This window comes from Corvus moneduloides, chromosome 14, assembly GCF_009650955.1.
Source record: "Corvus moneduloides isolate bCorMon1 chromosome 14, bCorMon1.pri, whole genome shotgun sequence".
NCBI lineage: Eukaryota > Metazoa > Chordata > Aves > Passeriformes > Corvidae > Corvus > Corvus moneduloides.
Window position 1 is genome coordinate 19,265,426 of NC_045489.1, and position 13,911 is coordinate 19,279,336.

Below are 13,911 nucleotides of genomic sequence, written 5' to 3' on the forward strand. Positions count from 1 at the left end.
CCCTGAGCATCGGCAGTGATTCCTTAGAGCAGTAAAAAGCAGAAAGTCACTCACCCTCACGAAGCTGGCGGGAAACCACCCTTCTTCATCGTCGATCTGACCCCACCACCAGTCCTTGTTGGAAGCATCCAGGACCTTGATGACGTCTCCTGCTTTAAACGCCAACTCCCGGTTGGCCATGGTGACGTGATCCCATACTGCCTCAGCACTGACAATGGAACCACCACTGATCAGCTTGGGGAGAGAAAAGCAGAGTCAGAGAACGCTGCAGCCCAGGCACACACACGCACAGCAGCACACGCAGCAAAGCTCGCAGCCAAACGACTTTTCCAGGGCCGTTCCCACTGCCCTCATCCTGCTCCCAACCATGCCAGGCAAGCCCACACAGGTGCTGTGTCCGGTGCCTCCCAGGTCCTGGCACCTCCCCTCCCACCTCCACACATGCACATCTGTCAGGGACAATTCCACCGGCATAATGCACAGTTCCCGAAAACACGAACAAGCCATGGCGTCCTGCAAAGGAATTTTCACTTCAGTTGAAATGTCCAAGGCTCGGGGGGCTTTCCATGCAGATCCAAGCAAAGTTAGTGCAAGCATTCAGAACGCTTTTTGAAAGTGGAAGTTGCCCATTTTAGCGCTGGTGATGTACTGACACCCCTCGCTTTCAGCACGCTGCTGACCTGGCCCAGCCCTGGCCTGGAGCACAGCCCAGCCCAAGCTCTGCCCAGGGAATCCTGCCGGCCCTGGCTGCTCCCAGTCTGCATGGAGCAGGTTCCTGGCCTCTGGACACTGGACTGAGGCCAGCCTGGTGTCTGACAGGAGCTCAGGAACATCTCTGCATGTGGAGCTCATGGAGCCTCAGCACTAGCACAGACCAGGTCTCCTCTGTGAGAGTCGTGAAACTCCTGCTCCATGCTGGCAGAAGGGATCATCCCACCACTGATGCCTGTGCTTCCACACCACCAACCATCCACCCATGCCCAGGACACATGCCAGGACAACCCCCTGCTCCTCTGAGTGACAGCTGTGTGGTTTTTAACAGAGTAGTAAATTGTGTTTATGGTTTGCCCGCTGCAGGAATTCTGTGCTGAGCACTGAGGCTGCCCCAGCAAATACAGCTTTTCTCCATATGCTAATCAGCCTCCTTCATTAGTTCTGCCACTGAGACACCCTGACCACGGACTTGGGCTCCCTCAAATCCCAGTTTCAGTTCACAGGGACAGAGCCCAGCCCTGTGACCATTCCAGACCTCAGAGAGCCACAGTGTCCTCTCAGCTCAGGCAGGAACACAGAGCACACAGACAATAACCCCTCACTGTGGTTATCCAAGTGTAGAAGCTCTGGCAAAGGTCAGACAGCTCTTCATGGAAGTCTGGCTCCCCCAAACCCCTGTTAATCACTACCTGCACGGTGAGAACTTGAAGGAGACCTTCTAGCACAGCTCCAGCTTCTCAGCATCAACAGAGAACATTCAAGTCGTGCAGAAAATCCAGTCAACAGATTAAAGGGCCTGATTTCCCATTTGCCTTGCACTGACTTTCCTTTAAAACACTGATCTCCTTGGGTTTGGGACAGTCATACCCAGTCCAGCCCTTTGGCTGTAGAGTCAGTCAGACCCAGAGCAGCAAGACCTACGAGGCTTAACCTGGCATCCTCAAAACCCAGATGGACCAGATGCCCAGCTGGTGGGCAGCAAAGTAAAGCTGTGCTCCTCTCACTTTCACAGATTGTCCCTTCTAATTCAAAATCAGCTGTGGAACAAACATGTCCCCTTTGTGTGTCATACAGAGCACCTGTCCACGCGAGCCTCACAAGGTCCAGGGACACCAGACAGAAAACCAAGGCACGTAACAAGCTCTCAGGTGATGGCTGAACGCGTGGCAGAGGGCACCTCCTGCTTCAGTGAGGGGTTATCCCACATCTGGGCTTTTGAGACACAGCTGGGGGCACCAGAGGGTCCCATCCCAACCAGCAGCAGCTGGAGCCAGATGGTGATGGAGCCCCAGCTCACCCCAGCTCTGGGCTCAGCAGAGCAGGGCAGCTACACCTGGAGAAATAACAGTTGTAAAGACTAATTTCTGATTCCAGTGCAACAGCTGGGTGCTCAGACATGTTCCAGTGCCTCCTCACAACCCCTTGCTCTGCTCCCAATCAAGGTTCCTGGATGCTTTCATTAACAGGGATCAGCTTAAAGCACAGAGAACCCCGGGACAGACCTGGAAGGGATGAGACTTCAGAGCTGAAGCAAGCCCACAACACATGTGAGTCCAGGTAACAATTATTTGTTCTTCTGCCAGGAGCTCTTCTCCTTCACCAGTGCTTCCCCCTGCCATGTTCATGCACACTGTCCAGGTGTGATTTCCCAGGTAAGGAAGTTCTGCCCTCCCAGCCCCCAGCTTTTCCTCCCCCAGGCATTTCACGAGCCCTTTTAGGCTTTCACATACCCTGCCTGCATTTTTCTGGAACACAGATGACCAGAATTGCAAATACTATTCCCAAAGGGACCTTACCAGAGATTTGTGAAACAGCATGAAATATTTATTCCAGTGTCACAGCAATCTCCCAGTAATACCTCACATGGGCCCCTTTCCCCATGGCCACCTCCCACCCGTGGCTCACAGTGATCCTGCATTCAGCTTCTCTCAGTAAATGCAGTCGAGTACATTCTCTTTGGCTCAAAAATCAGTTTTCTTGTCAAAAAATGACTCGGGCTGGCCTGACACTTGTTCCTTTTGTTAATGCCATTGGGTATTTTAGTCCCTTTCCCACTGATGAGGAACCAGGAACAGAGCTATTACGCAGGAGCCGTGTTCCTGCTGCTTCTGCTTCAGCTGACACAGACTCTGCTGTCACTTCACACACAGGCAGTTCTGGGCACAAACTGCCACAGAAACGTCACTGAGCCCAAACTTCAGAGAGACTGTGCTTCAAATCCTCCCAGCCTACTTTGCAAAATCCATTCCCGAGCCCGAGGCACAAATCCAGCTCTGAGGAGCACGGCTTGGCCAGCAGCAAGGGCTGCCAGGGGCTGCAGAGGGACACCAAGGGACAGGGGGTGACACCTCAGCCTTTTTGTGCTGCTAACACAGAGGTCTGCAAGGTGCTTTCAGGCCATGTCAGGAGCTGGGGTGGCTTTGCCAGGTGCTTCTCAGTCTCAAGGAGCAAGGCTCCGAGTCCTTGGTTCTCACTGATCAGGGCCAGCAGGGGCTGGTCCTTCCCAGCCCCTGGTCCTTACTGTCAGCTCAAGGAAGGGATCCACAAGCCAGGAATCCTGCAAGCAAGCCTTGGCCTTCTGGAACATAAATCCAGCTCAGCCTGTACCAAAAGGACGGCAGTGGGATGGCAGAACTGGAGTTCCACTGAGACAGTGTCAGGGCCTCAAATGAAAAGATCCAGTTTAATTTATGTTGCAAGACATCCTGCTGTATCCATGGAGCTGTCCAGCTCTCTCAGGGCAGGGTTATGGAGACAGAACCTGACATCTGCAGCAGCAGGACATGACAAACTGGAGAAAGGTCAGCATGAAATATTATTTTCTGCGAGAATTCAACACAGGAGCTCTTCACTCCAGAAAGTTCACGTCTCTCGGCTTCAAAGCTGCGGCTTAGTGCTGCGCTCGGAGATATTCAGCCAAAGACCTTGAAAGGAACTTCTCTCCCATAAAGTCAGGTTCTCCCACAGTGCAGCTGAGGGAGTCATCTGGACTCCCTGATAGCCAGTGAAGAGAAAGAGACACATCTGGAGTGTGATTCATCCTGGCTACTTCAGCAACCTACCTTCCAGCCAGGTGAATCATGCCCCAGAAAGTCTCTGTGTTTAGCTGCCTGATGCACAAGTTTACATTTCCCACATCTTAATGTTCATCCCAGCTACAATCTGGCCATTGCCAAAACCAAAGAACTGGATTTAAGAATAAAAATCACAACAGGAACAGTTAAATATTAAAGCACGCTCTCCCAGACACACCAGGAGGGTGAAGGTTGCTGGAAATAAAGTTGTGTTCCCTGTGCCCACCAGAAGAATTCACAAAATTTCAGCCTTGTAAATTTACAAAAATGAGGACTTAGATATTTGGGAAAGTGTCCTACCCATAAGAAGAGGGAAGCAGTGAGAAGAAATGCAGCAGGTGACAAGGACATTTGGTGTGACATCCCCTGAACACTGCCTGTCTTCCAGGTGAAGTCCTAGCTTCTATTAAAATGAATTATTCTTGTCAGTTGGTTGTTCAAAGTAAAAAGTCCAAAGAGAAAATTCCTCAATGCTTTCACCTCGTAACATCAGTGCAGAGATGCCCAGGAGCATTTGGGAGCTATGGACCGGAGAATAATGCTTCCTGTTTCACAGGAGACTGCAGAGCACCTTCAGGGGCAGAGGAAAAGCTTTCTCAGTGGGCAGAAGAGCAGATGAACTCTTGGGATGTTGTGTGGGCTGGGCACCAGGCACTGCTCCAACAAACACCTGGCCATGGGTAAAGGGAAATTCCAGGGCACAGAGAAGAGGGGCCACTTCCACATCCCAGCTCCACCAACAGACCGATTTAATGAGGAAAAGAAAAAGGGCAAAAAGACAAGGCTCCCTCTAATTACATGCCCAGCTGGCACATTGTGGAGCTCACTAAGAACAGGGTGTGTTATCCCTGTACCACCAGGATCACAGCCTCAGCCATCCCAGGGATTTTCCCCACAGGTTTCCACAGCAAAGCTCCAATAATTCAGGCACAAACCCTCCCTCTAGAGATGCTCCTTTAAGACACCCCCAACACCCCAGTACAACAGGTGAGTGCTTTACAACAGCGAGCAAAGCCAGCAGAAAGGAATGTAATCATCCCTACTCGAGGGCTGGGAGGATTTTGCTTTCTCTTCTCGTCTGGTGTCACTTCCAGGATGGAACGTAGCCATTGGAAATACTGAATTACATTAGAGGTGCTGCCAAAATAAAATGGCAACAACAACAAACAGTAAAAAAGGGTTTCAGGGGACTCTGCAAGGCCCCACCTCTGACAGTGCGTGCCAGGGATGCTGAACTCTGTCCTCACCCGTGCTGGGAGAGCTCAGAAAGGTCTATCTGGCCAAAGATCCCCACTGTCTCCTTCTCCCCTTGCACTTTCTAAAGCCAAAGGGCTTTAATGTGTCATTAATGCCACAGGGGAGTTTCCAAGGAATACAAGAGAGGTGCTCAAAAGTGGGAGTTTGACTCCAGATTGTTCAATTTTCTTTTCCGGCCATGCCTTTGTGTCACCTTTATCAAGATGGAATAATTTTCACCATCAAAGTAAGCAGGAAAATAAAAACCAAAAGGAATAAATAAAAATAACAGGAGCAGCTCCCTGTTAGAGGACCTGGTGGAATCACTCTACCTAACCTCTCTAATGTTACTGGAGCAGGTCTGGAGCAAATCCACAGGAGCCAGAGGAGAGGAAGGGAAGGAGAATGCCAGGAATGCAGCAGCAGGCCCCACACACCGTGCTCAGTCCCATCTCTCAGGCTGCATCCACAGCACACCCTGAGGAAAAAAGCCCAGGAACACCAGCGGGGCTGGCTTCCCAAAGCACATTTACACAGTGAACTCACATTTACAGAGTGAACTCTGAGCCAGGGTTCAGCTTCTCCCTGGCCACTGCAGGGTTTAAATCTCTGCGCCGTGTCCCTGCAGAGGGACTTTGCTCCAGCTCCACACGACAAGACCAACTGGAAAAGCATTTTGGGGAATGGGTGAGCCTCTGCCTCCGGTCTGGTGCATCTTCCCTGGCTCTGCTCACTCCCCAAGCCAGGATGCACAGTTGGAGGCAAACATCTGCTCCACCTCAGCCCCTGCCTGCAGGTGAGGATTGAACGTCTTTGAGTGAAATCAGCCACTACTGCAACATTTCACTAAATATTCCCAACTCGTCAACACTCAGTGGCTTCTTATGGGCCAGCTTGAAGAAGAAATCAGGAGCTTAGTGGCCCCTGGAGACTGAAATGGGCACAAAAGGGCCATTCAAACCACTCTCACTTGTCCATACCTCTCCCAGGGATAAATAATCCTTGCTAGCCCACAAGATTCCACCCTGAGCTTTCAGCACAGAGCTTCTCACTAATCCAAAATGCATTGAATGAAGAGCCACGTTCCCAAAAAAAACCCAAAGAAAACTACCATCAATCACCATCTCCTCAGAAAACTTCAAGTACCTCAAAGTTTCCAGGACCATGGCCTCTGGGAATATGAATAATCTTAAGGCAGGGAAGTGTTCCTCTATTAGATCCTTTATCACTGCATCAGTAAAGTTGTAACAGTAAAAAAGGAGAGCTCTGGGTAGTTCCCTTTCAAATCAGCGTTACATAAACGGTGTCCTCCTCCACAGGAGCAGGATGCAGGAATAGGAGCAGGCTGTGAGGGGAGAGGGAGAAACGTGGTGAGTGGATGCCATTTGTTCCAGTCGTTCTCGTACAGAGATGCCCTTTATTCACACAACATAAAAGCCCCGTAAAATCACAACAGCATTTCCCACACTGTGTTCACCGGGCCCTTCCACAATGGAGGCAGCCAAAACAGCTTCAAAGGAGGACACGCAGAGAGCTCAGAAATCAGTGCTCAGGGGAAGGACAGGACACAGCAGAGCTGCACAGACCCCAGCCAAGGGAGGAGAGGCACCTCCCATGCTTCAGCACCACAGCACAGGCTGGTGGGGCTGGGAATCTGCTGTCAGCTCCCAGTGCCAGCCCCTGGCACTGCTGGGATCCTCTGCCCGTGAATTCCCAGCCCAGCCGTGCCCAGGGAGGGAGCAGGGGAGCGGGGTGTGCCGGGTCTCAGCCCGCATCCTCTCTTCTCCCAGCCGATGGAGCAAAGGGAATGCTCAGAGAACGTCACCCCAGCCCATCCCGCCGCGCTTCTGCTCTTGCATAACCTCCCCAGAGCCGCTTGGATGGTGTGGTTATTTTTAAACCTCTCGTCAGGAATTATACAAAGTGAATAATGCCCAATCTCGGTGAATGGCCCCACGGCTCATTCACCAAACACAGGGCAGGGCAGCTCCACTTGATTTGCTCATTCTCTGAAGAGGTGCAATCACCCAAAGGTTAGCACAAGTCAAAGAATTTCCCTTTCTGCTTTCAAGCCCTTTGATGAATTTAACTAATGACTGGATTCCAGCTGAAAGAGGCTGATTGGAGTGAGAGTCTCCTGTATCCCATATTCTGGGAAGGTTGCCACACTTGGCTGGAAGCTTTATCTATCTTTTATTTATCTGTATGTTATGGGGAGAGTCAGTACAGGCAGAAAGGTTCCTTAGCGGAACCTGGGCTGTTCTGTTTTTCACTGATTTACACTTTCTTGAGAAGATCTCACCTGGCAGATAGGAAATCACCCGGCCTGAGCCAGGCTGCAGCTACAGAGCCCAGGGGACAGCATTAGTCTCATTTTCCACCTTGTTATGATTATTGCCCGTGTCATTCCTATTAATAACAGCAGCCACAAGGCAGGGCCGTGGATGGAGAGCTGAGTAAAACCCTGGCAGCAGTGAGGAGAAGGCTGGAAGGTGGTGACAAGGCAGAGTTACCCCACTGAAGCACAGCCCATGCGGGTTGGAGCTGTTTTCATGGAGCATATGTCACCCTAATTGCTTCCCAGCCCCTCCTGCGGATGGGGCACATTGAGGCTCCCCTTGCCTCACGACATATCTTTCATGTAGAGTAATTACAAATAACCACCAGCCATCATCTTTTAACTCAGATAAATGATGAGATTGAGGTTGGAAGTCCAAGTTTGAACTGCTCCAGAGCAAACAGCACCTTCAGCAAGCAGAGCCAGGGCAGCTCCCAGCGCTGCGGACTCAGGGCCAACAGGGGCTGTCAGCACGGATCCCTCACTGCAGCACTCGGCAACAAACAACAAATACTCTGCAAGATCCAAACCTGAAATATGCACACAAACCCCAGCCTCCCGCCCCAAGAAGGGACTCCTGACATTCCCAAGCCAAGGCCACAACAGCCTCGAAGACCTGGAGTTGTACTGAAATCCTTCCTGGCCAGGGGGCTGGCGCTGGGCTGTGATTCACACCCGGTCCAGTCTCACTGGCTGAGCCTGCAGGATGGTGGCTGGGTGGGGAGCAGTCAGGATTCCCAGCATGTGTTCCCAGTTCCACAGAGCCCCAGCCCAGCAGGCACCAGGCCCAAGAACATCGAGGCATCGTGTACAGCCCACGGCAGCACCCGGGGAAGGAGGGATCTGGTTCTCTCTCAGCCACCCAAGGGGAAGAGTAAGGCAGATAGGCAAAGAGAATATTCCAAAATAGATATAAATATTACAAAATAGATATAATTTGGGCTCTGGGAATGTACAGAGAGAGACAAGATGCTGCTGGGGAATGCCGAGCTCTGGGCTAAGGGACACAGTGTGGAAAAACAGCACTGACACCATCCTGAGCATCCCTACACCCATAGTATAGCGAATCCACAGCCTCAAAACCTCTCCAGGGATGACCAAGACTTGACTGGAAATGTCAGAAATGCCAAATCTAGACTCATGTTACCCCAAAAGCCTGTCCTTACTCAAACTGGAAAGCAAACAGCTTCCCTGCCGTGGAGCAGACTGTGGGAAAACTGAGTTCATCTGAGCGACCAAACGGTTTCTGCAAGGAGAGGAGATAAAATTGTCACTGCTCTGAGGAAAGGAGGGGTAACCCACATTGTAAAGGATATTTATTTCAAAATGTACATCACCTGTTACTCTGGGACATGGAAGTTTCCAAAGCAGAAAGGAATTAAGGAGAAAATCACACAAATGACTCCCAGTGGATTGAATTATTGAACACAACAGAACTCCTTACAAACGGAACAGCACATGGATCTGCTCATCCCAGACACTGGATCTGTGTCCCTGCAGCTGCACAAGTGCCACCACCAGCCCAAAGCTGGTGCCACACAGCTAAGGCACACAGCTGTCCCCAGCAGGAGCGACGGCCCAGGGATGCACACCAGGAACACCCAGCGCAGCCACTTCCCTCACCCAGACCCAGGAATTCCCAAGGAGATGAAGACAGTGACAGGACCAGAACTCACGAAACTCTGGGTGGATGCTTTGTCCTCTAAAAGCTGACACAGTTGGCCAGGTCTGAAAATCATGGAAGGAAATGAATTCAAATGCAGGGCTGTTAATCCAAAGCAGGAACATCACTCCTGGATGGCCAAGGACAGGGAAGCAGCAGCAAGAGCCCCTCCATGACTGAGTCACTGCAATGTGTTCTAAAACCCCTTTTAATAGTGAAGCAGAGATCTGGATTGTGTCATGTTAGACCACACATATTAAACACATCCCCAGGAATCCTCCATAATGCACAACTCCCCTTTATTGGTGTTGTAGTAAGCGGCCAACATGATAATATTAAAAAAAAGGGTATTTTTAGTGCTGGGAACTTGGAACTTAAAAAGTGGTGGCTGTTATTAGTGCAAATCAATGCTCAGGCTGGATTAAAGTCCAGATGAATGTATTACACTGATTAAATTCACCACCTGGGCTCCTTATTTGCTGTTCTCATCTCCTGGTTTCCCAGGGTAAGTCCCTGCAGCTCACATCTAACACAGTCCAGGAGGGGCTTGTTGGCAGATGAGGGGAATGACATCTCCAAACTGTTTCACAGATCCTGAGCCCACAGAAAATTTAATTAAATGAAGCACAAAGGGAGCAATGGCTGGAGAAGCAACACCTGGGCCCCGGAACCAGCCTGGGCTTTGGGTGACTGCAAGGGGCAGTGACAGCCTTTTCTCCCAAGCCAGGGGGAAGCAGAGCCCATCCAGCTGCTCCTGTGCAAACCAAGAGCTACCCAGTGAAAATCCCATTGATCCACCTCCAGCAGCAAAAGGAAAAACCAGGATGAGCGCCCAGAATAAGAAATGGCCGGACAAAGCTTCTTGCCCCCAAAATTATGATCTTCATGAGAATCGTTCCAGCTGCACCACAAGCCTTCCTCGTGATTTCCAGGATTCCAGCGCCTGGACCCAAAAGCAGCCATGGGCATCCTGAGGGAACAGTGGGATGATCCATCCCTGCCATCCAGCACCGCCGTTGCTGGCAGCAAGAGCACAGCAACCCAGCCAAGCACAGCTCAGATCCTCACAGCAACCACATCTCACCTTCCATCCCCCAGCTCCTGAGAGGGCAAACAGGCAGGACTTAGGAGAGATAAAGCCAAGAGGTAAGAGCAAAGCAGCTTCTCCCCTTGAGACGCTTGTTGAGCCAAAGCCTGTGGCATCCTCTGGCTCTCGGAGCCCTCTGACTTCACCGAGGTCCTGGAGTGGCCCAAGAACACCCTGCCTCATGCCCAGCATCACTCACAGAGCTGGGAAGCACTGAACATTCCCAGAGCAAGCCCTGCCTTCCTGCTGGCTTTGGGGCAGCAGCACCCGGGGCGATGGAAGGCACAGGGGTGGCACTGCGGGGCTGTCCCACTCCCGGCCCTGTCCCTGCGTTCCAACAGGGACACTCCAGGTGGGATCTGACATCACGTTCTTATTGCCACAGCTCTTTCCCCCTACCAGCTGAAGGGACAGTGCTGGGTGGAAAGGCTGTCTCGGCAGAAAGGTGATGAATGGATGCTCGTTAGAGGCACGGGATTGTCCCGCAGATTCCATCGGATCCTGTAAGCCTATTGCAGGGATTGGCCAGATCAGCACGGGGATAGGCAGCCTTCCACCTCTAAGCTGCTTTGCTCAATTCAGCCTAGGAATGAATGAAAGTCACTGTCTGATGGCTTCTCAGATTTCACAGCCAAAATGTCCCCTTCAACAGGAGTAAATCAAGGCAGCCACTGGCTACAACCCTCTCCCCCTCAGCTGGGCCACGGCTTGGATGACACTTGCACAGGGTGGAAAGGTAACATCAGGTGCTTTTCCAAGCCATCACCACATTCTGAACCAGGAGTTGCCTCCCAGCCCCCTGGGCTGCTCAGGGAGCAGCAGCAATCCAGGCACAGAGAGAGACACCACGAGCCTCCTGCTCCCATCTCCCAACCCCACAGCTGCCTGCACGGCCCCACACCCTGCGAGCTCAGAGCTCTGGCAGGAGCCCTGAAAGCCCTCAGAGAGGGCTGGGATGTGCAGGGGCTCCACCAGGACACACCAGTGTCACCTCATCTGTTGTACAACTGTCCCTTTCCCCTCTCTCCAGGTCATGCTGCACAGGACACGTCCAAGTGCTGTCCCTCCCTGTCCCACTTCACCTTGTCACGAGGCCACATTCGCTGCCTGGCGCACGGAAACGATCACCTGGATGGTGCTGGAGAGACCAGTTCTGTACCAAGATAATTCTATTCAAAGGTCTAGAGGGCAAAGCTGTCACAGATGAAGTATGGCTGTGTATTATCTGTTGGCAAACACGGGACATAATGGCAGCCCACTCAACTTAATGGCTTGAATTCCCAGCTCCTCCAAACGAGCCCATCGCCGCTGCTGCGTGTAATCACAGAATGTATTTAAAAGTATAATTTCCATCCAAAAGGACCAGAGCTGGAGCAATATGACTCATGCAGCTCCCTGTGCATCGGGAAACATGTCAGGAAGCCTGGGAATTTGTGTGCCCGTTGCCATCTGTGGAGAAACTGGGCCGTGGACACGATTCCTCAACCATCCTCTGGCACCCAGGCAAGTTTGGAGGCTGCTGAGCCCCCAAAGTCAGGCACCCAAGGGGGCAGAAGCACTCTGTGAAGCTACAAGGATACAAATATTAAAGAGAAGGCAATGGAATTCAGAGGCATCTCTCCCCCACGTACCTATCCAGCACTCCAGAGCTCCACAGTTCCAGCTGCAAACTCAGCTCCATTTCTGCCATAACAAAATCATCTCCACAGCATAATTAGTGTGCTCGTGTTAAAATGGGTACAAATGCACAGAAAGAGGCATCCAAATACGATTTGTTTTTCAAGACAACGTGATGTTTTCCCTGGCTAAGAGATTCGATTCATTAAGGAATAACAAGAGCCAAGCACCACTCGCAGCAAACCCTTGCTGCTTTTAGCAGTGAATTATCCATCCCAGACTGGTTTGCACACTGTTCTTTTTACCTGCTACGACTTGACAACCTTTTTAGTCTAAGTTGCCTACACACGGCTTACAAAATATCTCTTCTCTAACTACTGCTCAAAATCCTGCTTATTCCTGATTTCCTTAATGGCTCAGTTAAGTCCCCTGGCACTGTTCTGCTCTGGGACTGGAATGACTTCCACATTCACACACAATTTTCAAGGGAGCTGGATAGTTTGTGTGAGAAGGTATTTGCACTAGGATTTGCAACGCTCTCTTAGGGCAAACATCTGAGTTGTCTGAAGGGGTTTGGAATGAATAATTTCCTGCGTTATCCACCTTCCTCTAGAAATAACGCTCCATCTGTTCATGGAACAGTTCCCTTCTCTTACCCAGGCAGGATGAAGGTCACGCAAGGGAAAGAAAAATTTGCACATCCCCAACGTCCTCCAACAAAACACAAGGCACGTACCTGGCCAAGGTCAGGAAGCAGTCGAGGGAAGAAATACAGCTGTCAGGTTAAGGGGAGTGAGTAATCACCCAGTGCATCATTGCTGCGACAAGCACCCCAGGACACGGGCTGGAGTCACAACACGTCCTGCGCAATTAATCACTAATCAGGACGTGCTACAGAGAAGTCAAATGGCAACTCCAAAGGTGAACCAAAATGTTACTTTTAAAACACCTGAGTTTAAAAAAGAACCCCAAACCTGAAAAAAGCTCGACTCTCCAATCTGAGGGGAAAGGCAAATGGAGTGTGTACAAAATTCCTAGCAGCCTCTGGGTGGAAAGCAGCTCCTCTGGGACGTGGTTCACCCCAGAAGAACTGGCAGCAGCAGAGCCCATGTGAAGCTAATCCCTGGTTGTTCTGGTAGGGAAGATCTGTCCTTGCCCTGCCTGTCCCACTGCCTGGCCTACAGAACCCTGCAGTGAGTCCCAGCTGTTTCCATGAAATCAGCAGGGCTCTGCTCGTTCCTCCCTGTGCAGAGCTCCTGCCTGGGCTGGGCTCTCTGCTCCCTGCATGTTTGGGATAACCACTGGCAGCAAACTGGTCACCCACAGCAGCTGGATATCCCTCGACCCAGGAGCACTCACAGTCACGGAGTTACCAAATCATTAAGGCTGGAAAACAACTCCAAGGTCATCAAGTCCAACCTTTGACCAGATGCCACCACACCACAGAGTGCCAGGAAGGAGCAGGGTAAACACAAGTCCTGCTCTGGCTTCAGTGCAGAAGTGATCCAGGAGCCTCATGGACACCAACTTCCCTCTCAGTCAGATCTCCAAAGCATCTCAGCTTTCCCTCTCGTGGAAAGGTGCCTCCAGGAGCAGCACTGGGAGGGGCAGCGGCAGCTCCTGGATGGAGGTGATGCATTCCTGGGCTGGAGCACTGTGGATCTGATCCCTCCCCACGACTGCCCCAATTGCAAGAGGTTCTTGCTGCTACCTGCTTGGACAGGACTGGGAGAGGCTGGGATTGCCCTGCAGTCCTGCTGCACCCAACTGAGTGCAGCCAGCCTTGGCCGCAGGGTGAGGCCTTGCCCTGTCTGAGGAGTGACACCAAAGTCCATGGGAACACCTGGGAGCCCACGTTCCTCGAATACCTCGGGTTCTTCCTGCAAGGAACACACAACCCTGGTGGCTGATGGACAACTCCAGTGCTGCTTTCCTTTTTCAGAGCAAAACTGGAGTAAAGAAGGAAGGACAGTCCAGGAGCTTGGCACACACAGGTACAGAGAGATTTGAGAGCACACAGAGCTTGGGTGTGGGTTGAAACGTGCCCAAATGGAGCTGTCAAGGCTGAATCCAAGGAATTCTCATCCAAGGATCCACTCAGGCTCAGCTTCAGCTATTCCATACATTATCTGCCTGGCAAGCAGTCTACACTCAGTTATATTCAGTGTATAATTATTAATCC

General features: G+C 51.4%; 1 protein-coding gene across 13 annotated transcripts in view; it reads right to left on the minus strand.

The window, feature by feature from the left end:
• The window catches only part of ARHGEF9 (Cdc42 guanine nucleotide exchange factor 9), a 197,742-nt gene that overhangs the window by 61,863 nt on the left and 121,968 nt on the right, over positions 1-13,911 (minus strand). For all 13 annotated transcript variants that reach the window (XM_032124159.1, XM_032124157.1, XM_032124169.1 and 10 more), the window contains one exon: positions 55-234. In XM_032124159.1, the coding sequence (XP_031980050.1) occupies positions 55-234 (180 nt within the window). The remainder of the gene's footprint in view (positions 1-54; positions 235-13,911) is intronic.